We start from the raw sequence: 24,887 nt of genomic DNA on the forward strand, positions 1-24,887 counted from the left end.
GCGCCAAGTGGCAGCCAGCAGGTGCCCAGGCCAAGTGGCAGCACCCTCCATGTTAGACCAAAAAGGCCAAGGAAGATGTCTCAGGTGAAGGAGGAATCCCTGAGGCTCGTAAGGAATGCAGCCGAGATTATGAGAGCCCCCCCCCCCAACCCTGAAGAGGCCTATGGGTGCTATGTGGCCAATAGGCTAAAGAAAGTGGAGGAGGGACAATGTGTCCTCTCTGAGGAGCTTATTTCTAGTGTCCTTCAAAAGGCGGTGAGGGGCCAGCTGAAAGAGACCACCCATCTGTGTGATCTCTGCCATCCTTCTTCTCCTCCTCCTCCTCCTCCTGCCACATTTCCACCACCAGAGCCACAGCCTCAGGGCCGGACTGGCCCACCGGGATACCGGGAAAATTCTCAGCAGGCCGGCTGCCTGGCTGCTCCTGGAGGCCGCTGTGAGGGCAGCAGCGTCTGAACTCCTGTCCCCCCCCCCTCCGCAGCCTCTGACCTCCTGCACCTCTCTGCAGCCTTTGATCTCCTGTTCCAATTATTTTTTTGGTGGGGTTTAAATTTTTTCTTGTGATCTACATTTTTTCTGGTCAAGTTACCACAACAACATTATTATCTTGTATTTTGTTACCTCAAAGCGGAGGTTCACCCAAAAAACATCTATATAAGACCAAATTCTTTATACTTCTAACATGTACAGTAGGCAGTTTTTTTTTTTTTTTTTTAGGCTGTACATACCTTATTATCGCTATTTTTAATCCGGCTTCCGGGTACAAAATTCCCACGAGAGTAGGCATTTCTATCCTGACCTGCAATGTAATCTGGGAGTTCGCCCAGATGAGTGATGTCCTTCAGAAAAAGTTCCCCCCGGCGGATAAGGCCCCCCCCCCCACCTCTGTATTGCGTAGGCGCATCACAAGAGTCACGGAGTTTCCAAAAGTAGCCGAACATGTAGAGCTGTGAGTCAGCTCTATAGGGCGCCTGCGCAGTCAGCTCTACACGGCTCCTAGTCGGTGCGCAGGCACGGTGTAGAGCTAACTCGCGGCTCTACATGTCCGGCTACTTTCGGAAACTCTGTGACTCTCGTGACGTGCCTACGCAATACGGGGGGGGCCTTATCCGCCGGGGGGAACTTTTTCTGAAGGACATCACTTATCTGGGCAAACTCCCAGTTTACATTGCGGCTCAGGATAGAAACGCCTACTCCCACAGGAGTGAGTACCCGGAAGCCGGATTGAAAATAGCCATAATAAGGTATGTACAGCCAAAAAAAAAAAAAATTGCCTACTGTACATGTTAGAAGTATAAAGAATTTGGTCTTTTATAGATGTTATTTGGATGAACCTCCGCTTTGAGGTAACAAAATACAAGATAATAATGTTGTTGTGGTAACTTGACCAGAAAATAAAAATGTAAATCACAAGAAAATATTAAAACCCCACCAAAAAAAATGGAGATCTCGATTCAAATCACCAAAAAAAAGATTAAAATCACCCAAAAATATATATATATATTTTTTTAGATCTGGCTTTAAAAGCAAATATTCATGAGATCACAAGAAACAAAAAAAATCAGCAGCAAAAAAACATCTTTATTCTAGCATTAGAAAGAAGAAGAGAATGTGCTACATTAAACGATGCAATAATTTGCAGCATGACAAATGTGCTATCTCCATTACGAGTTTTACAAGCGCTCCCGTCGCCTAATTTAGTCTGCGCATGCGTGGGTTTTTTCTCCGTCGGAGTTGCACACAGACGATAGGAATTTCCTATTGTTTTTTTTTTTCCATCGGAAAAAAATAAAACATGTTCTATTTCTAAACACTGACAGAAAACATGTAATCCTGACTAAGGCCGAAAATAAAAAAAAATGTCAGACCTGTGAGACTTCAGCTCTGTCTTCCGAGTGGCATCCTACAGGCATCCTATATCTGATTTGTACCAGACCAACTTTTAAATACTCTAAATACTCCCCACGGTAGTGGGAACATTCCAGGCTACCCACGCCAGCATCCGCGGCGGAACAGCAGGTCCGATTCAGATGGCAAGATGGCTCCAGGACACAGGCAGAGCAGCATGGCTATACAGGCCTGCAAGGCCTCTCTCACTGCAAAATTTAAGGGACAGAGCTGGGGAGGCTGAAGAACGTATGAGCTCCCTTGAGGATGTTGTCCGCCCCTTAGCTGTTACAGTGAGGGACCTAACGGGGGAAATGGCGGCCCTCCACGCCAAAATCGACAATTTGGAAAATCGTTTGAGGAGGAACAATTTCTGCTTCGTTGGTTTCCCTGAAAGGGCGGAGGGCTCCCACCCAGAAAAATTCTTATATAAGTGGCTGAGGGACATTTTTGGGACTGACGCACCATCCTTTTCACATGTCATTGAGCGTGCCCACCGCACCCCTCCGCATCCCCCACCTTCTGGAGCACCCCCACGATCTATTATAGCAAGGATCCTCAACTTCCAAGACAAAGTTGCTATTCTGCGCCTGGCCTGGGAGAAGAGTCCACTTAAATACAATGGCAACACCATCTCAGTGTACCCCGATTTTTCAGCAGATGTCCAGCGACAACGCACCTCCTTTGCGGCAGTGAAGGCCCGCCTGCGTACGGAGGGCCTCTCCTACGCCATGCTTTTTCCCGCCAAGCTGCTCATCATTTATAAGGGTAAAGCGCACTTCTACAACAACCCCAATTGAGGCTATGGCCTGGCTCAATGATCGATACGGAGTTCTTCCTAGGCACAGGGCTGCCTAATTTCTGTGGTCCTAGGCCCCTGCATTCTCCTCTATGTTTGCCTTGAACTGATTATGGATATGTCCATCCTTCCATTTTGGAGAACTCATTTGCCTTGACTGCACTGTCTGATCCGAATTTTCATGAAGGTATGGTACGCCTCCCTGCAATAGGCCTGAGAACTATTACCCTGTAATCTTTAATCCTAATAGACTGAACTTCCTCCTTATTAACAGGCCTATCCCCCTACAACTTCTGCCGGTTGTTTACTCTGCAATCTACTGCATCTGCTGTTGGACTGTGATGCTTTTCACCCCTACAATGCTGCTCGGACGTCACTCTGGACTCCACTACACCCCCCATACCAGTTAGTGGCGAAGCCATGGTACAGCTCTCCCTCAGTTTAAGGAGGGGGGTTTTCGTTTTACAGTTCAGGGATCCAAGGCTCGCTATGTTGGGGTTGGCTGAGCGGGGAGGGGGGGAAGGGATTTTATCTAGACTTTTTGGGACTTTGTTGGTGTTTTTTTCTCTTTTTATTTCTTTTTTTTCTATTTTCCTTTTTGCACTTTTTTGACTATTTTTTCTCAGGTTGCTGCCTATGGCAGACTTTTAATGTTTTTTATTATTTTATTGCTGGCTCATGATGTCCTGATGGCGGATCCACGCACTTTTTTTACTCATGTGCATGTATGTGCTTCAGGTGGCGCGGCCTGTCTAGTCATTTATATTCTTGTATGCATGTTACTTTGTGCTTATTTACTACTGTATGTTTTACAATGGCAAAGCCCCTAAGGATAGTCTCCTGGAATACTATAGGTCTGAATGCACCCCAGAAGAGATCCCTGGTCTTTTCAGTATTAAAAAAATGTCGCCCGCACATCATCTGCCTCCAAGAGACTCACCTTACAGGCTCTAAAACGAGGGCCCTAAAACGCCCGTGGTTGTCTAACTTCTATCATGCCACTCATACTAATTACTCCAGGGGGGTTTCCATCCTTCTAGCCAAATCTCTCCTGGCTGGGACGGTAAAAGTTAAAACCGACCCTGACGGGCGGTTTATTGTTCTTATTTTGCAAATTTCTACTGTGACCTTTACCCTGGTGAACATTTATGTGCCCCCCCCCCCCCGTTTTCAGTGGAGGTACTCTCTAGACCAGGGGTCCTCAAACTTTTTAAACAGGGGGCCGGTTCACTGTCCCTCAGACCGTTAGAGGGCCGGACTATAAAAAAACTATGAACAATTTCCTATGCACACTGCACATATATGTTTTTGAAGTGAAAAAAACAAAATGGGAACAAATACAACCCTCCCCCTTCATCATTATAAGCCCCCCCCCTCACAATCATTAATTGCAAACCGATCATGATCATTGCAAGCCCCCCCACCTCACCATCATCCCCTCATTGCAAGCCCCCCTCGCCATCATCATTGTAAGCCCCTCATTGCAACCCCCCCCCCACAATTATTAATTGCAAGCCGATCAAGAACATTGCAAGCTCCCCAATCATCATTACATCATCATCAGCAGCCCCCCCCCCCCCACCATCATCATCATTACATCATCAGCCCCATCATCACCATCATTAATTACATCACCATCAGCCCACCTCACCATCATCAGCCCCCCCCCCCCACCATCATCATCATTACAAAATCATCAGCCCCACCATCATCATCATTAAAAATTCACGCGGGCCGTAGTTTGAGGACCCCTGGTTTAAACCCCCCCCCCACCACCATCATTATCGTAAGCCAGGCCCCCCCCCCCTTCATCATCATTAAAAAATCATCCGCTCCCCTCACCATCATAAGCCAGGCCCCCCCCCCCACCATCATCATTAAAAACCCATCAGCTCCCCTCACCATTGCAAGCCAGCCCCCACCATCATCATTAAAAAATCTTTAGCTCCCCTCACCATCGCAAGCCAGCCCCCCCACCCCCATCATCATCATCATTATTAAAATAATCTTAAGCTCCCCTCACAATCGCAAGCCAGCCACCCCCCACCATCATCATCATTATTAAAATAATCTTTAGCTCCCCTCACAATCCAGCCACCATCATCATCCTTATTAAAATAATCTTTAGCGCCCCTCACAATCCAGCCACCCCCCCCCCCCCACCATCATCATCATCATCATCATCAATAAAATAATCTTTAGCTCCTCTCACAATATAGCCACCCCCCATCATCATCATCATCATTAAAAATAAACTTTAGCTCCCCTCACAATCGCAAGCCAGCCCCCCCCCCCCCCCATTGTAAGCACTTCACAGCCTCCTTACTGTTTTGTGCTGTGTCAGTCTGGCTGTCACGATGCTCCCCCACTGTAACAGTTCCGGCGCGCTGTGTTAAATGTCCCGCCCTCCTCCTCCTCCTAGACCAGCTTGTGTGACAGACAGCACACTGGCTCTATCACACAAGCTAGTCTTCTAGGAGGAGGAGGGCGGGACATTTAACACAGCGCGCCGGAACTGTTAACGCTGTGTTTCACGGAGATCTCCGTGACACAGCAGGATTGCTGTGTAACCGGCCGGCATTGCCTGTCAGGGACGGGCGGGCCGGATTAAAGTCCTCCGCGGGCCGCATGTGGCCCGCGGGCCGTAGTTTGAGGACCCCTGCTCTAGACTGTCACTTCAGCTGCTGACTAGACCCCCTGGCCCCTTACTTAATGTGGGGGACTTTAATGCTATATTAGATCAAACTATGGACCGCCTGGGTGGTCGAGGTAGACCCTTTCCCTCTTTTCTAGACTGGGCACAGGTTCATGGCCTTACAGAGGTGTGGCGATGGAAAAATATGGATGTACGCCATTTTTCCTGCCACTCGGATTCTTTCCACACCATGTCCAGACTAGATATGGCGTTTGCTCCGGCTGAGACCCTCCCTGTTGCCTCTGCCGTTTCATATCTGCCTAAAGGGGTTTCTGATCATGCCCCTCTCTCAGTGGACCTCCTCCTCCCAGGTTCGGGACCTGCTATTTGGCGCCTGAACTCATACTGGTTGGAGGACGAGGTAGTGCAGGGAGAATGCAGGACAGGCATCACAAACTATTGGAGGGATAATCTGGGAAAAGTAGACCCTTCCACTGAATGGGACGCGTTTAAGACAACTCTGAGGGTCACTTTCATGTCCATCACAGGGGTCTTGCGCAAAAATAACCGGATGCTTACAGAGGAACTTGAGACTGTTATGGTACATGCTGAGTCTGCTTATGCCTCTAACCCTGCCTCCGACACGAGGGAGGCATGGTTACAGAGCTGTAGGGAGTATGAACTCCGTCTGTTAGATCTCACGCAAAAACGCATGTTGCATGCCACACAAAAATCGTTTGAACATGGTAATAAAGCCGGACGTCTCTTGGCGTATCTGACTAGACCTGACACTCTCTCATTTCCATCCCACGTATCCTTACTGCTCAAGGCCCCATCAGTGACAACCCAGGGGATATCCTAGACTCCTTTTTATGCTTTTACAAAGACCTGTGTACCACTAGGGTTGACTACGATGACTCCCAATTGAATGACTACTTGGCTGACATATCTCTCACCTCCTTGTCAAAGGAAGGGCGTGAAGTGCTGGATGCACCTATCTCGGTTGAGGAAATGGCTGCAGCCATTTCACAAATGCCTGCAATTAAGACTCCGGGGTTAGACGGTTTCCCGACTGAATGGTACTCTCAATTTAAAGACCTTTTGTGCCCCTTTCTTTTGCGAACCTATAACAAAGCTCTAGATGTCGGGATCCTCCCCCCAACGATGCGCGAGGCTTTGATTGTACTTCTAATAAAACCCTGTAAGAACCCACTTAAATGCGAATCTTACCATCCAATTTCTCTTATTAATGTGGACGTTAAGATTCTGGACAAAATATTGGCAAACCGTTTGAACACTGTAGTCATGTCCTTGGTCAATAGTGACCAAGGGGGCTTTATCCCCGGCAGGTCCACCAGAATGAATATCCGAAGGCTGTTTCAAAACCTGCAATATCCACACAACTGTCCTCCCACTCGTGCTATTGTGTCTTTGGACACTTGCAAGGCATTCGACAGTGTGGAATGGCCATATCTGTTTCGGGTGTTACAGATGTATGGCTTTGGCCCCCTGTGCTGTAGCATGGATAAAACTCCTTTACACCTCCCATGTAGCTCGGGTTCGGGTCAATTCCTCTATCACTGGCCCCTTTACGATTACTAGGGGCACACGACAGGTCGCATTCGCTCCTCCCCCTCGATTAAAGGACTCCCAATTGCTAATATGGAGGAGCGCATTTCACTTTATGCGGATGACACATTGGTGTACCTGGCTGATACTAATGAATCACTTCAGACCCTGTTGGTGGAGATTAATACCTTTGGAGACTATTCTGGCTTCCGGGTGAATTGGGATAAGTCTAGTCTTTTCCTCCTAGATGTGGCTGAGCCTCCCCTGATTCACCCGGATTCCAAGCTTCAAGTGGTATCCTCCTTTAGGTACCTTGGGGTTCTGGTGCAAACCCCTTTATCTTTACATGTCGCCAATAACTTAGATCCTCTATTGGTCCGCCTTCAGGAGCAGACCAAGCAGAGGATGGATCTGCCTCTGGATCTTATGAGGATGGCCAACGTCCTCAAAATGATCTACCTACCGAGATTACTCTATATCCTTGCCAATTCCCCTTGCAAAATACCTAAATCTATTTTTAAACACATAGATTCAATATGTACTACTTTCCTGTGGAAGGGTGGCTCCCCCAAGGTAGCACTTGAAACACTACGGTTGCCAGCGCACTTGGCAGGCCTGGCATTTCCCAACTTCTTTCTATATTATTTGGCATCCCAGTTGGTGCACATCCATGATTGGCTGTTCCCGGTTCCGGCCAATGCCTGTACCTCCACGGAGGGAGCCATTGCATCTTCTCTGGAAACCCCACATAATATTATCTACAGAGGCCGGGTCCCCAATCGCCCTGAAACCTCCCTACTTGCCACTTCCCTTTCCTATTTTCGTTATATTGTCACAAAAGTATCCAGGCACACCTGGCTGAAATCTCCCAACACCCCCCTGTGGTTTAACCCCAATCTGCAGGAACTATACTCCCTTCCTGATCCCAATCGCTGGTACTCCAAGGGGGTTAAATATTTATGCCACCTGTACAATGCTCAGGGCTTTAAATCTTTTTCTCAGCTACGTTTAGATTTCGATTTACCAAGACCGTACCTATTTTTATACTACCAGCTCAGGCATGCTATCCGTGCCCAGTTTGGCTCCCTGGATGATCCCACTGACCTGCCCCCATTGGAAAAACTGCTCAGACAGCCAGATCCCACTAAACTTGTCTCCACCTTTTATGCAGCCCTAATGACTGACTTTAACCCCAGGTTTCACAAAGCTCAGGTAAATTGGACCTCTCTGGACATCTCCCTGGTAGACGAGGACTGGTCAGAATTTAGTGATACGTATAAAACCTCTGTTTTATACGTATCACTAAATTGGGACCACATCATACTGGTCAAAATTTTCCATCAAACCCACCTCACTCCGGCTGGGTTACACAGGATGGGTCTCCTGCCCTCAGCTGCCTGTTCCTGCCGGCTGTGGCCGGGAGGCCGATTTCTTACACTGCTTCTGGACATGCCCGGTAGTCCAGGACTTCTGGGAAGAAGTGGGTGCTTTCATCTCATCGACGCTAGGCCTCCCAAACATAATCCATCCCAAGAACTTCCTATTAGGCATTTTTGGCGAATCATCACATGCCAAGAGACTGCTCCGTATACTCTTCTTCTATGTTAAAAAAGGTATTTTACTGTCCTGGAAGTGCACACAGACCTCTCTAAAATCCCTCTGGTTAAAACTTATTAATGACGCTATCCCACTGTATAAACTTACTTTTGAACTCCAGAAACGGAACAAAACCTTCCACAAAATTTGGGGTAGATGGTTGGCTAGTCCGCTAACCCTCTCCCAGCACTGATTGTACTACTGTTGCTTGACCATTGATGGGCCGTGCCTCACGGATCTCTAATGTCTGGACCTCCGCTTTTGCTATATCTAGGTATTATACCTGATCCTTTTACCACTGTGCCTACTTTTATATTTTGCACTGATGTCCGTTTATTTTTCTATGTTTGAGTGTATTGCCCAACGTTTATGACCAGGTTGTCTGGTGGGTTTTTTTTGTATGTTTTTCTGTTTGTTGGTTTGTCTTAAACCTAATAAAAATATCTTAAAAAAAAAAAAACGTGTTCATAGGGATCAGTCAGGGTTCATCCCTTCCCGGTCAACATCAGGTGCCTTTTTCTTAATCTCCAGATACCTGCTGATAATGAAGGCCAGAGAGCAATTCTTACATTGGACGCTGCCAAAGCTTCCCCTCCCTATTTGTGGGAGGTCCTGGGTCGCTTTGGTCTGGGGGACACTTTTATCTGGTGGGTGCGTTTGTTGTATGCTGCCCTTACGGTTAGGATCCGCGTAAATGGAGATCTTACAGACTCTTTTCCTTTGTTTGGAGGCACAAGGCAGGGGTGTCCTTTATCACCCCTGCTGTTTGCACTGGCCCTCTAACCATTGGCGGCCCTGATAAGATCGTCCCCATCGGTTACTGGCTTTAATAGAGGTATATGCATGGAAAAGATTTCCCTTTACGCGGACGACACATTACTGAACTTGGGGGATGTGGACACATCCCTTACGGCAGCTATGGAGTTGATTGAAAGATTTGGCTCCTTGTCAGGCTTTTCAATAAATTGGAGTAAATTTGTCCTTATGCCCATAGATGGCCCAATTGCTTCGCTGCAGGATGCTGCAAGGTCCCTGAAGGTGGTTTCATTTTTTAAATATTTGGGGGTTCAGGTGTCGGCCAGCCCGCAGAAATATTTAGAGGAGAATCTCTTGCCTCTTTTTAGACGATTGCAAAGGTCAGCTCACAAGGTCAGAGTCCTGTAGACAGTCAGTAGGCACATTGGTCTATCAGACGGACGTGTGCCTAAGAGCTCCTCTCACCTGACCTCCAGTGACTCCTTCCTCCTCGCACGCTCCCATCGAGCAGCAGACAGCTAGGCAGGCAGGTGTTCTCCCAGCCCTCTGCGGCAGCACTAGTACAGCAATTGTACCTGGATCATCTTCTCTCCCCTTGGCTTTCCCCTCTGCTCTCCCCTCTTCCTCCACCTAAGCCTCCTCCCGCCGGCCCCCCTCGCCTCCCTGCCCGGCACACCTAAAGGTAAGGCCTGTTTTTTTCTCACCTCCATTCCGCCTTCTTTGGGACAGTCTGCGGCCGTCCTTCTTAGGATAAGCCGCGACTCTGGCCCAACAGAGCGGAGAGACAGCCAGAGGAGCCTGCTTGTACCGGGACTCCTCCACATCCCCCCAGCCGTGCTTGTAGCAGCACCCGCAGTCGCGCTATGCCTCTCCCCGCCACCGTACCGCTCGGATCGGATAACACTGGGCAATAGTCCCGCGGCGGCCGCTGCTGGGAAAGCCCCCGGCTTCTGCCGAGGCCTGGCGGCAAGCCGTGGACATACCAGAAAAACCCGCCCCGATAAACATCCCTAATTTCACCAATCCCCCCACTAGGACCCCCACAAGCTTCTAGCGCCCCAGGAGGAACTCCACCACCTCATCCACCCCCTCTCCCAGTACCTCAGCCACCGGCTCGGGCCTAGCTCCCGGTCGGTGGCCATCTTGCTACACCAACAATAGTGACACCCTTCCCAGTCACCCCTACTCACACTCCCCTAGCCCTATCGTTGGGGGCCCCGTTCTTACCCCTGAATCTAGGGATCCATATACCCCAAGCCCCCCCCCCTCCATCAGCTCTTCACTCATGAACCTAGGGACACCCACCATTTCTACTTGATCCAGGTTTTGCACGGACGCCATTTCAGGGGATCAGGAAGGATTTTTTTCCCTATCGCCGCAGATTGGCACAGCTAGGCCAGGGTTTTTTAGCCTTCCTCTGGATCAACGGGGAGGGAAGGAATTTAGCGAGTGGTGGCCCACTTGCAAATCTTCCTCCCATCAATCAACAAATTCCCCCGATCAATATTTACCCTCTCTGGTTTTCTGCGACTATGCCTAATCTAAGCTATATCGCAGGGACCATCTGGGATTTAAAACCATTCGCCTCAATATTACTAGAGGCCACCAAAAAAGCACTAAGAACTTTGAAACTGTTAAGAATCGACCAACGATCGACAGTCAAACATTATGCCCCCTCACCTCTGTCCAAGCGCATATCATGCGCTTTGATCAACACCCGATCGGCAGTGAAGCATCGACAAGAAATCCATGAATTCATCCTACAATGCGACTTAGACTGCCTCTTTATTACAGAAAGCTGGCTCACAGCCGACAGTAACACCATTCTAGGAGAATTGGTGCCAGCAAACTACTGCATTCAAATGCAAAACAGAGTGGGGCAAAGAGGGGGAGGCCTGGCAGTGATCCACAAGATTCACCTCTCGATCACCAAACCAGCCCTTCACTACTCACTTCCATTCATGGAAACCCTCACTCTGCAACTACAAACAAACCCCCAAGAGACCCTCCATATTCTACTCTGCTATAGACCACCAGGTCCAAAATCGCAACTTTTCCCAGCTTGGACAGAGTTCATGTCCACTTACACCCTAAATAGCAAACACCTTTTGCTACTGGGGGACTTCAATCTATGGGCCAACTCCTCAGAGGATCCCGTGGCCAATGCCTGCATTGACCATCTGAAAAGATTAGGTCTGCAGCAATTAGTATGTGGGCCCACACATATTTCTGGTCACACGCTCGATCTTGTCTTCAGACAAGATCTGGAAATAAACATTCAGAAGAATGACCAATTGCCATGGACAGACCACCATGCAATTAAACTCACAATCACCATAAATGCCCCATTAACAAAAACATCAAAACCGGTGACAACACACTGGACTAGATCCCAAAAGAAGCTCTATTCAGAGCTCTTCAAAACCACTTTAGGGAAAAAATAGAAACAATCCAATCATATCAAACTGCCACAGAAACCCTGGATGCCATAAACACAGCTCTACTGCAGTCAGCCGACTTAGTAGCGCCCAAACGCAAAACCTGCATCCGAAAAAACAACTCCAGCTGGTTTAATGACCAGCTGGCGCTGCTGAAGCAAGAGCGCAGAAGAGCGGAAGCCGCTTGGAAAAGAAGCTTTACTGGAGAAAACCTTTCCGTCTACAAGGTAATAACAAAAAATTACCACAAAGAAATCTTCAAAGCCCAAAAAAATTATTTCACCAATATCATCACTAATGCCCTAAACCACCCCCGCAAACTCTTCAAGCTTGTCACCCAGACCATGAATCCGGTCTGTCTTGAACCCCCCAATTTAGACACCCAAAAAATTTGGAAAGAATTATCGGATTATTTCAATAACAAAATCGAGGGAATCCGTGAAAGCATTCAGCAAAACAGTACCCCCCTCAACTCCCTCCCCAATCATTCGCCCAACAACCACTCAAATTCACCGCAATCAACAAAGTTCACTCTTGGACCCATCTCCATCAATGCCACTAAAAATATCACCGGTACTCTGCGAAATAGCACAGCGCCTAATGATATCATTCCCACTAAACTGCTGAAGGAATGTGCCGATATCCTGGCACCGCCTATCATGCAGCTTATAAACCAGTCCTTCAAAGAGGGCATAGTGCCCTCCCAGCTGAAACAAGGCATAATCAAACCCATCTTAAAGAAACCCACCCTCGACCCCAAAGATCCAACTCACCGTCGACCCATAACAGGCCTAAACGTCCTCTCCAAGGTAATGGAGAAATTAGTGGTACAACAGCTGCAACAGCATCTGGATACCTATAATCTACTCGATCCATTACAATCGGGTTTCCGTCCCGGACATGGGACAGAAACTGCATTACTCAAAATATGGGATGACACTCTCGAGGCCGCAGACGAAGGAGAATCCTGTCTCCTAGTTCTGTTGGACCTAAGTGCAGCTTTCGACACAAACTATTACTGACTCGGCTAGCAGAACTAGCCAGAGTCGCAGAAGGTGATCTATCATGGTTCTCCTCACAAATAGTGAAACTGGGACCTTTCACTTCTGAAAAACGCACAGTGTCATGCGGAGTCCCTCAAGGATCCCCCCTATCACCGGTGCTGTTCAACATCTATCTTCGCCCTCTCTTTGAAATCTTTAGCAGTCAAAAACTACTTTACCACTCTTATGCAGATGACACACAACTGTATTTTCGCATCTGCAACAAAAAGGATCATCATCTCAGTCTAGAGAAATGGGCATCAATTCTATAGGTACTTGCAGCTCCGGCATGCTCTGCAAGCCCAGGGTCAGATTTCTGTTCTCCAATTATCTAGTCATCACTTAATAAAAGATATATTTTTTGGTAAGGACAAAAAAGGTCTAATATCCCATGTCTATTCTACTCTTTTATCGACAGTACAGGACTCAGCGACTTTACCGTGTAGGAGAGGGTGGACGGAGGACCTGGGAAGCATCAATGGTGAAACATGGGACACATGTTTACAAGCTGGACCTCTTACTTCTGTTTCGCAGTCTCATAGGCTATCTCACCTATTTTTGTTACATAGGGCTTACCGCACGCCTATTCAATTGTTCCGTTGGGGTAGAAGAGATTCTTCTCTATGTCCCAAACACTGCGGGGAGGAGAGTTCGCTTATCCACCTGATGTGGCGCTGTCCTAATCTTGGTGCCACTATTGTTTCATACAGGATGTACATGTTTTCTTTTGTTTTTTTTATTTGTGACTTTCTTCAAAATTTCCGATGAAAAAAGTCCATCTGTCTTTTTTCATCAGAAATTCCAATCGTGTGTACGCAGCATAATACTTTGTTGAAGCACCCTTTGATTTTATTACAGCACTATATCAGCATGGCACATCTTGACTTGGCAATATTTTCTTTGCAAAAACTCCCCAAATCTGTCAGATTGCAAGGGCATCTTTTGTGCACAGTCCTCTTCAGATCGCCCCACAGATTTGAAATCAGATTTAGATCTGGGCCATTCCAAAACTTTAATCTTTTTTTGGTGAAGTCATTCCTTTGTTGAATTGGATGTATGCTTTTGGGTCATTGTCATGCTGAAAGATGAAATTCCTGTTCATGTTCAGCTTTCTAGCAGAGGTCTGAAGGTTTTGTGCCAATATTGACTGGTATCTGTTCATAATACCATCTACCTTGACTAAGGCCCCTGTTCCAGCAGCGGAAAAACAGCCCAAAAGCATGATGCTGCCACCACTATGCTTCACGGGGGTATGGTGTTCTTTTGATGAGGTGCAAACATATCTTTTGGAATTTTGGCCAAAAAGTTCAACCTTTCATCAGACCATAACACATATTCCCACATACTTTTGGGAGACTTCAGATGTGTTTTTGCAAAATGTATCCGGGCTTGGATGTTTTTCTTGGTAAGAAAAGGCTTCCGTCTTGCCACTATCCCATTCCCCAGACATATGAAGAATACGGGAGATTCACATGTACCACACAGCCAGTACTTGCCATATATTCCGGCAGCTCTTTTAATGTTGCTGTAGGCCTCTTGGAAGCCTCCCTGTCCAGATTTCCTATCAACTTTTCATAAATTTTGAAGGGACATCCAGTTCTTTGTAATGTCATTGTTTGCCATATTTTCTCCACTTTATGATGACTGTCTTCACTGTGTTCCATGGTATATCTAATGCCTTGGAAATTTTTTTGCACCCTTCTCCTGACTTATACCTTTTAACAATGAGATCCCTCTGATGCTTTGGAAGCTCTTTGCAGACCATGGCTTTTGCTGTAGGATGCAACTAAGAAAATGTCAGGAAAGACCTAGTAGAATAGCTGAACTGTATTTGGGGTTAATCAGAGACATTTTACATGATGTCAGGTGTGTACTGTGTATTTAACATGAGTTTGAATGCGATCGCTTAATTTTGAACATAGCTACATCCCCCATTATAAGAGGGTGTGCACGCTTATGCAACCACATTATTTTTTACTTCCCCCTCCCCCTTTGAATGATTTCAGTTTGTTTTTCAATTGAGTTGTACAGTTTATAGGTCACATTAAAGGTGGAAAAAGTTCTTAAATGATTTATCTTTGTCTCACAGAAACCTGAGATTTTAACAGGGGTGTGTAGACTTTTTACATCCACATATGTTCAATCAATGTGAATCATGCAATGCACATCTCTAGGTAAACATTAATGTGGTAGATAGTTTTTGATTTTGTTTTGTTTTGTGTTCAGGGATTTAGGTCTCACCAGTTACACAATGTGCTATTAAATCCAGGAACAGCAGATCTTACAGCTGATGTTGACTTTAACTTCTTGAAAACAATGGCTGGAAATACTGTGAGCTTTTTTGGACCTATTACACAACATGAATTCTTGAAAAATATGGGAATTAATTTGCGGTTGAAGGTAAGGTTAATTTAAAGTCAAGTTTACTTGTACTTCATAACCTTTTTCTTTTTTATTCTTCCACTAAGGCATTTATAATATTAGCACTAAACAAAAAGATAAGTAAGGGAAGGCAGAAAGTAAAAACAGAAATTAAAATACTGTATTTGCTGGCGTATAAGACTACCTTTTACACTTAAAAAAACTGGCCAAAAAGCGGGAGTCGTCTTATACGCCGGGTCAGCTGCTCAGATGCCTGCTGGATGTGCGGTAATACTGTATGTAGCTTCGGCTACATACAGTATATACCACTTAGCCAATCCTGGTGAGCAATGTATTGAAATTAGTACAGAGCCTGCTCGGATTGGAGTAACAACCTCTGCCAATCGAGCAGGCTACATACAGTAGCCTTCTTGGATTGACTTTTGACAGTCAGAGAGGTGTGGGGCTGATGATGTTACAGCCTCTGCCAATCCAAGCAGCTTTGTATTCATTAATAGAATACATTGCTCGCTGTGATTGGCTCCCTCTCCAGCAAGAAGGAAGAAGAATATGGCTCCAGCTAAAGCAAGAAGGAAGAAGAATATGGCTCCAGAAGGAAGAAACATGAAGCGTCGGAAGCCTCGGAAGAGGGGGTCGTTTTATATGGTGAGTACAGGCAAACAATCTTAAAAAACTGTAAAATCAGGGTCGTCTTATTCACCCGGTCGCCTTATACACCGGCAAATACGGTAGGTAAGATCTATAGTGAAGTAGAAAGCATTGAGGTTAGAAACAAAGAAAACAACAGATATATAGGTAGATTCAGTAAGAGTTAGGCCGACTTATCTGTAGATAAGCCGGCCTAACTCAGAATCTACGCCGACCTATGTTTAAGCGTATGCTCAAACAGAGATACGCTTAAACATACCTAAGATACGACGGCTTGCGCCGCCCTATCTTAGATTGCAATTTTTTCGGATGGCCGCTAGGTGGCGCTTCCATTGCGGTCGGCGTAGATTATGTAAATGAGGGGATACGCAGATTCACGAACGTACGCCCGGCCGACGCAGTACTTTTACGCCGTTTGCGTAAGAGATAGGCCGCGTAAAGTTAGAGTTAGGCCCTAGTGGAATAGTAATGTTAAGTATGGCCGCCTTTCCCGCCGCGAAATTCAAAATGTTTACGTCGTTTGCGTAAGTCGTCTGCGAATCGGGATTTACGTCGTTTACGACCACTTCGAAATCAATAGGCCCGTGCGGCGTACGTAACCGCAATGCACACTGGGAAATGTAGTCGCCCGACGCATGCGCAGTGACAAAAAAACGTCAAAAACGTGAGGTCAAGCCTCATTACCATTAAACACGCCCCCCCAACCAATTTGAATTAGGCGCCCTTACGCCCGCCGCATTTACACTACGCCGCCCTAAATAACGAGGCAAGTACTTTGTGAATCATGTACTTGCCTCTCTTACTTAAGGCGGCGTAGTGTAAACACGCTAGGCTACGCCGTCTTAAAATTGCGCGCCCGTATCTGAATCTACCCAATAGTGCTCAGCATAAATGAGTACACCTAAGCAGATTTGTTAGAAAACCTTTACTTTCCTTTCAGAATCAACATCTATGTAACACTATACTACAAAATACTCCCACAAATGCCGGCCATTGATTACAACCAAGATTTGTTAATTTGCACACACAAAAAGGTATTTTTCCTAACAAATTCATTCAAGACCATGTTGCAAAAATGAAAAGTCTTAGGCCCCATACACACGAGAGGATTTATCCACGGATACGGTCCAGCGGACCGTATCCGCGGATAAATCCTCTCGAGGATTTGCGCGGATTTCCATGCGATGGAGTGTACTCACCATCGAATCGAAATCCGCGCCGAAATCCTCTGGCGATGACGTGCGCGACGCAGTCATATAAGGAATTCCACGCATGCGTCGAATCATTACGACGCATGCGGGGGATTCCTTCGGACGGATTGATCCGGTGAGTCTTTACAGACCAGCGGATCAATCCGTTGGGATGGATTCCAGCGGATAGATTTTAAGACATGTCTTAAAATATTTATCCGCTGGAAATCCATCCCAGGGGATGAAAATCCGCGGAAACAGATCCGCTGGATCATACACACCAGGGGATCCATCCGCTGAAAACGATCCGCTGAGATTTTTCAGCGGATGGATCCTCTCGTGTGTATGGGGCCTTAGGAGCGAAGCTAAATTTTTGACAACAAAATCATAATTAACAAGAATTCAACTACAGGTAAGTCTAAATATTCATTAAACAGGTGTCCAGCAGACAGTTGATTATAAATGGGCATTACTCAACAAAGAAATCCCCTTCCCATTTCATGCTGTCAGCAATGGAACCGCATGGAAGAGAAATGTCACTAAGCCTGAGAAAGAAAATAATTTCTCTACACAAGAAAAGTGGAAGTTGTTGTAAAGGCACAAGGCTTTTTACCTTCATGCATGTTTCTTTGGTATACCCTTAAATCTCTCTACAGCCTTTTCCTATTGTGTATCAATACTTGATAGAGAGAGTTACATTACCACTTTATACAGTGCTCAGCACAAATGAGTACACCCCTTTTGAAAAGTAAGATTTTAATAAATATCTCAATGAACACAAGAACAATTTCCCAAATGTTTACAAAACTGAGTATTATAGAACATTTGTTTAGCTCATAAGGGTAGTAATATAACCCTCGTGTTTTTTCACCTTTATGCATTAAGGTGAAAAAACTTCTGACACAGACCGCCCCCTAGCCCCCTGTTTTTCTCACCTGAGCCAGTTTGTTCCCTCAAAAGTACGCTGTACCTCTCTGTCCGTGGTTCTCGGCTCTTGATTGGATAGATTGATAGCAGCACAGCCATTGGCTCCCGCTGCTGTCAATTAAATCCAATGACACGGGCGGAGAGAGGGTTGACCATCTATTACAGGTGGTCAAAAGGGGCTCATAAATCTCATCCATAGTTGTTCCTGTCCATAGCAGCCAGTTAGCCAAACAGGAGGGGACAGGGCCGAGCCATGGCTCCATGTGTAAATGGACACACAGAGCCGCAGGTTGGGAGCACGCCTGTTTGGGTGCCCCTTGAGCAAGCTGCCTGCTATAGTGGCACCCGGCAGGAGGGAGGTACCAAAAGTGCCGGAGTGGGACCCTATAAGAGGAGGATCCGGGCCGCTCTGTGCAAAACCACTGCACAGAGCAGGTAGGTATGACATGTTTGTTATTTAACCTCTTCCTGGCGGCCGTATGACTTTATACGGCCGCAGTGTGGATCAAAATTTCCGGGAGGCCATATATATACGGCCTCCAGCCACTGGGGGGCGCGCGAACGCCCACCGCATCACTGAGATGCCGATGCGCGTGCCTGGCGGCCGCAATGTCCTCCGGACACCCGCGATCGGCGGTTACAGAGACAAGGACGTGGATCTGTGTATGTAAACACACAGATCCACGTCCTGTCAGGGAGAGAGGAGAGCGATCTGTGTCCCTTGTACATAGGGACACAGATCGGTCACCTCCCCCAGTCAGTCACCTTCCCCCACAGTTAGAAATACTATGCAGGGCACACATTTAATCCTTTCCTCACCCCCTAGTGTTAACCCCTTCAATGCCAGTCACATTTATACAGTAAGCAGTGCATATTTATAGCACTGATCGCAGTATAAATGTGAATGGTGTCAAAAGTGTCCGATTTGTCTGCCATAATGTCGCAGTGCCGATAAAAATCGCAGATCGCCGCCATTACTAGTAAAAAAAGAAATAATAATTCTGTCCCCTATTTTGTAGGTACTATAACTTTTGCGCAAACCATTCGTTTATTGCGTTTTTTTTTTTTTTACCAAAAATATGTAGAAGAATACGTATCGGCCTAGACTGAGAAAAATATTTTTTTTTTTTTTAATTGGGCTATTTATTATAGCAACAAGTAAAAAATATTGTTTTTTTTCAAAATGTACGCATTTTTTTGTTTATAGCGCAAAAAATAAAAACCGCAGAGGTGATCAAATACCACCAAAAGAAAGCTCTACTTGTGGGGAAAAAAGAACGTACATTTTGTTTGGGAGCTACGTCGCACGACTGCGCAATTGTCAGTTAAAGCGACGCAGTGCCGGAAGCTGAAATTTCACCTGGGCAGGAGGGAGGTATATGTGCCCAGTAAGCAAGTGGTTAAAAAAAACCACAAGACTTTATTATCACTTGAAGGCTACAAGGAGATCAGCAAAGCTTTACTTATTAGTCAGAATACTGTAGCACAAGTGATGCACAAGTGGAGCGTCTTCTAATAAGAACGGTTGAAGTAATTTGCCATGTAAGTTCACTGCAGTTAGCTAAAGAAGTAAAAAGCCAAACTGGGGTGATTGTTTCCCATGACACAATACCACGTAACATTGCATAGGAAGCCTCTCCTAAAGCCCATGTTCGGAAAAAGCCTGCCTAGAATTTGCCAGGGCCCGTGGTAAAAAGAAGACTACTGGAAATATGTATTTTGGAGTGATGAGACCAAGATAAATGTTTTTGGAACTGAAGACTGCAAAACTGTATGGCATCACAAAGATGAGTACAGAGAAAAATGCATGGTGCCTACAGTGAAACATGGTGGTGGCTGCATGAGTGCTGCTGGTGTCGGGGAGCTGCATTTCATTGATGGTATTATGAATTCACAGATGTACTGCTCTATATTGAAAGATAAAATGCTACCATCACTCCGTGCAAGGGCAAGGAGTCATGTTGAAAAAGTGCCTGATGACCAAGGGGTCATCAGGCACTTTTCCAACATGACAATGATCCAAAACACACATCTAAGGCCACTGTTGCATTTCTGAACAAGAACAGGGTGAAAGGGATTCAGTGTGACTCCTGATCTGGACCCAATCGAACACCTATGAGGAATTCTGAAGCGACAAGTTGAGCATCACTCTCGATCCAGGATCTAGGCTATAAAAAAGGACGTTCTTGAAGAATACAAAAAGATAAATGTTGAAATATGTCGCCAACTTGTTCACTCCAAGCCTAGAAGACTTGATGCTGTCCTTACAAATCATGGAGTTTGTACATAAAACAAATTTGAGTAAAGCTGAAGATTTTGTAATCTAAGTTATATTATTGAAAAATTAATTCTCCTGTTACTGACAATCGCAGATACACTACATATGTGTAGGTTATTTGTTTTTACCCATAGTAGGGCCCAGAAACAATAGTGCGCATTTTGCTTTTTTTCTTTAAACGTAAAACACATTGACACTAACACTAATTTAGAAAAATGCTTTTTTCTAAAAATCCTAATGCTGACCTTCAACCCCGATCTTAACCATGGCAATGACCTAAATCAAACCTTGACCTAGCCTTTTTTTTTTTTTTACACACTTTCTTGCCTGCAAAAAGAGAAAGATAAAATACAGTGACTGATCACTGTGCCAGCCAATCGGGCTATCACATTGATCAGGGAACTGGGAGTCTCGGGTCCTGATCATTAGTACGACACCCAGGGCTCTCAGTGAGAGCCTAGTCTCTGTGCTGGGAGTGCACTGCAGCTCCTTCCCAGCACAAAGAGGTACGCAGATATGCGGCCTCACACTTGGCGGGAAGGGGTTAAACTAGGCAGGGGACTCTTTACTGAGCAGTAAGGGTGTGGAACTTCCACAGTCAGTGCTATCAGCCGAAAGTGTTGAAATTAAAAAAACTCTTAGAAGAGCATCTTAGTGAACACAATATACAGAGATATGGGAAATAGTATTGACATATACAGTATACACACACATACACAGGTTAAACCACATGGACTGGTGTCTTTATTCAACATTACCAACTATATAAAACTACAGGGCAACTCAAAATTCATTTTTTTGTGCCAATTGCCTGTATACCAAGTTTGAAATCTGTGAATCCTAGTTGTGGAATTACAATAGACAGTACTATATTTAGCCTGCTGTACAGATTCATATTTTAATGTTTTTTTTTTTTTTTTACAACCCAATCATGCTTTTAGGTTCTTATGGAAAATGCCAAGGATGATACTATGCAGAAACATTTGATGCAGAGCTATGATGTTCTTATGAATCCAGATAAAATGGGAAAGCGGTTTCAATTTTTTTCTATTTTTCCCCCTGGTAGACTGGAGCAAACTTCAAAAAATAAATACCCTTTAGCTGGATTTACTGAATTAGAAATGAGCTGATATAGATCTGTTGATTATATTGCTGCGTTTATGCTTTTTTTTAAATACAAAAATATATAAAATATGCTGTTCATGCAAAATAATATGTGTTGTGAATGTATAAAACATCCCTAATAAATAAATGAACATATTCGCATATTAAGTGTCTTTTGTGGACAACTACTTAAATAATATAATGCGGGCTATAGATGGTTACATTTTCCCCCCAAAGTCCATACCAGACCCTTATCTGCGCCTGCAGCCTGGCCGGTCAAGAAAGGGGGTGAGGATGAGCGAGCGCCCCCTTCCTGAACTGTACCAGGCCGCATGCCCTCAACATGGGGGGGTAGGTGCTTTGGGCCATGGGGGCCCTGTGCCGCCCCATCCCCAAAGCACCTTGTCCCCGTGTTGATGAGGACAAGGTCCTCTTCCCGACAACCCTGGCACTTGGTGTGCGTGAGGCTTATCGGAATCTGGGAGCCCCTTTAATAAGGGAGCCCCCAGATCCTGGCCCCCACCCCTATGTGGATGAGAATGGTGTACATTGTACCCCTACCCATTCACCTGAAAAAAAAGTGTCAAAAATAAATCACACTACACAGGTTTTTAAAGTAATTTATTAGGCAGCTCCAGGGGTCTCTTACGAATTCTTCTCCCCTCTCCGGCTCTTCTCCGCTCTCTCTCCGGTTCTTCTCCCTCTGTCCGGTGTCTTCAGCCAGGTTTCCTCTGCTATCTTCTGCTCTTTTCCCCGGTCTTTTGCTTGCTCTTGCACTGTCTTCTCTGTTGTCTTCTTCCCTCTGTTTTTCTTCCGATGTTGACACGACACACTCTCCCGCTCTAATGCCCACTATTTATATTGGCATGGGGCGGGGTCATCAGAGGCTCACCCCTTATGTCACAACCTATCATGCCCCTGGCCTAAACCTCAATTGTGATGTGTTTACTTGGTCAAACCGTGCATTCAGATTAGTTAAAAATTTGAGAACTCATGTAAGATTTTATTCCACCAGATGCTTTAGCTTTGTGTCATCTGCGAACAGGGATTTGGATTTGATCTTGATTAAATATGTAGGGTACAAACATGCAAACAAGAAAAAGAAAAAAAAACAGGACTTTAACTGCCCTTAAAGTGGAGTTCCACCCAAAAGTGGAACTTCCGCTTAAACCACTCCTCGCCCCCTTACATGCCACATTCCTCCTTCCGCCCAGGGACCGCTTAGGCGATACATCATATTGCCTACGGTGGCCACTCCCTGTAGGCGATCGCCTGAGACATGTGACAGGTCCCAGGCGATCGCCTGACCACTCGTAGAGCGCAGCGCCACTCGTGCATGCGCAGTGAGTGCCCGGCCGTGAAGCCGAAAGCTGTCACGGCCGGGTGCCCACAGTTAGAATGGAGGCGCAGGGAGGGGGGGGGAGAGGAGCGGAGCTCCGGGCGGCGTGTTGCTGGACAGTGGAGCAGGTAAGTGTAAGTGTATGTTTATTAAAAGCCAGCAGCTATGCTTTTTGTAGCTGCTGACTTTTAATAAACATAAAAAAAGGCTGGAACTCCACTTTAAGGTCAATAGTGAAATAATTCAGTTAATTGATACAATATTAAAATGATTTAAATGAAACATTATTTTTCCAGTGCTTTCATTTTTTTTTTTTTAAATGAACCAAACACTATGTAAACTCCTTTGCCATCTATTCTAAGTTGACGTGCCTTTATTAAGAAAGTTTTGCATAGGAAATGTATCCAGAAATTGTAATACCACGTACACATGATCGGTTCATCCGATGAAAACGGACCGATGGATTTTTTCATCAGATATCCGATGAAGCTGACTTTCATCAGTCTTGCCTACACACCATCAGTTAAAAATCCGATCGTGTCCAACACGGTGACGTAAAACACGACGTGCAGAGGAAAATTAAGTTCACTGCTTCCGAGCATGCGTCGACTTGATTCTGAGCATGCGTGGATTTTTGACCGATTTCCCCACAGACGATCGTTTTTTTTTCTATCGGTTTTTTAACTTTAGAAAATTTTAAAACATGTTCTATTTTTTTTCACCGATGGGAAAAAAAACGATGCGGCCCACACACGATTGGGTCGTCCGATTAAAAAAACAGTCCATCGGACCGTTTTTATCAGACCAACCAATCGTGTGTACAGGGCATTAGAACTGTAGAAGTCAGAATCAGGAGCAGATGTGCATGGCAACAAATCAGCTTCTAGCTTTCATTTTCATAACCTAACTGAATAAGCTGTAGATATAAGCTGATTGATTGCTATGCGGACCTACCCCAGATATTCCTTCTGTGTCAGTTTTGACAAATTCCCTCCAAAGTATTTAGGAAAGAGATCCGTTAAGTAATCTCTACAAAATAACCTAACTTATTTCATTGTTATAGAAGGCTTCTGCCATGTTTTTAAATTCTTATGTTCGATATAAAACATACATTTTTCTTGAAAAAAAATGATATGCATTTATAATTCAGATCTGTCATGTTTATTAGATGCTCCACTCCCATAATTTGAAATACTTCCCTTGATCAATTGAAAATAGATGGAGTGGTAGCTGTGTACCAATATTTGGTTGTACTTGCTTAGGTGTCACAAAAACCACTTAAGACCCGGACCAAAATGCAGCTGAAGGACCCGGCCAGGTTTTGCGATTCGGCACTGCGTCGCTTTAACAGACAATTGCGCGGTCGTGCGACATGGCTCCCAAACAAAATGGGCGTCCTTTTTTTCCCACAAATAGAGCTTTCTTTTGGTGGTATTTGATCACCTCTGCGGTTTTAATTTTTTGCGCTATAAACAAAAATAGAGCGACAATTTTGAAAAAAATGCAATGTTTTTTTACTTTTTGCTATAATAAATATCCCCCAAAAATATATTAAAAAAAAAATTTCCTCAGTTTAGGCCGATACGTATTCTTTACCTATTTTTGGTAAAAAAAAATCGCAATAAGCGTTTATCGGTTGGTTTGCTCAAAATTTATAGCGTTTACAAAATAGACAAAGGAGAGAAGGATATGGGAATCCCACCTATTTATCAAATATGTAGTACTCACCGATATTGTCGGGGGGTGCAATCAAAAATATAATGTACCAAGAGAGAAAAAAAAACAAAAAAAGAAAAATGACTGCTGCACACCCTTAAGAGTTATTACTACGTTTTATTAAATATCAGAAAATAGAGCATAAAAGGCATTAAAAACACACAGGTAACCAATTATGGTATAATACCCTAGAAGTGACCTGAGAATACACTCACAAAACGAGACGGCAAAAATCAGTGACAAATTGAAAACTGGAGCTCGATCATCCAATAAAGAGATCTAAGTCCATAACTCACCCATTCACCCTCCACACAACACAAAGAGACCCCCCACCCCAAGCACATATAAAACCCCCACTGCTATCAATAATCCTAAAGATTTCCACACCATGCGGTGGTTCCCTGTAACTACAGGTGAAAGTACCACCGTCTAAGTGGGAAAAGTTGCAAAAAAGAAAAGCTCAAAAATGGGGACATGAGAAGGATCCACTATATAGTGGTATAGTAATACTGCTCAATTGGAGATAAATGGCAAGTGATGAATCAGATGAGAGAGATATAGTCCCAGGGACCGCAGACAA

The 24,887-nt window shown here is 45.2% G+C and overlaps 1 protein-coding gene across 3 annotated transcripts in view; it reads left to right on the top strand.

The window, feature by feature from the left end:
- The window catches only part of NDUFAF7 (NADH:ubiquinone oxidoreductase complex assembly factor 7), a 186,565-nt gene extending 165,151 nt beyond the window's left edge, over positions 1–21,414 (top strand). For all 3 annotated transcript variants that reach the window (XM_040350691.1, XM_040350693.1, XM_040350692.1), the window contains 2 exons: positions 14,950–15,123; positions 21,090–21,414. In XM_040350691.1, the coding sequence (XP_040206625.1) occupies positions 14,950–15,123; positions 21,090–21,278 (363 nt within the window). In that variant the 3' untranslated portion in view covers positions 21,279–21,414. The remainder of the gene's footprint in view (positions 1–14,949; positions 15,124–21,089) is intronic.
- Positions 21,415–24,887: the final 3,473 nt, after the last annotated feature.

This window comes from Rana temporaria, chromosome 4 (genome assembly GCF_905171775.1).
Source record: "Rana temporaria chromosome 4, aRanTem1.1, whole genome shotgun sequence".
In the NCBI taxonomy this organism is placed as follows: Eukaryota; Metazoa; Chordata; class Amphibia; order Anura; family Ranidae; genus Rana; species Rana temporaria.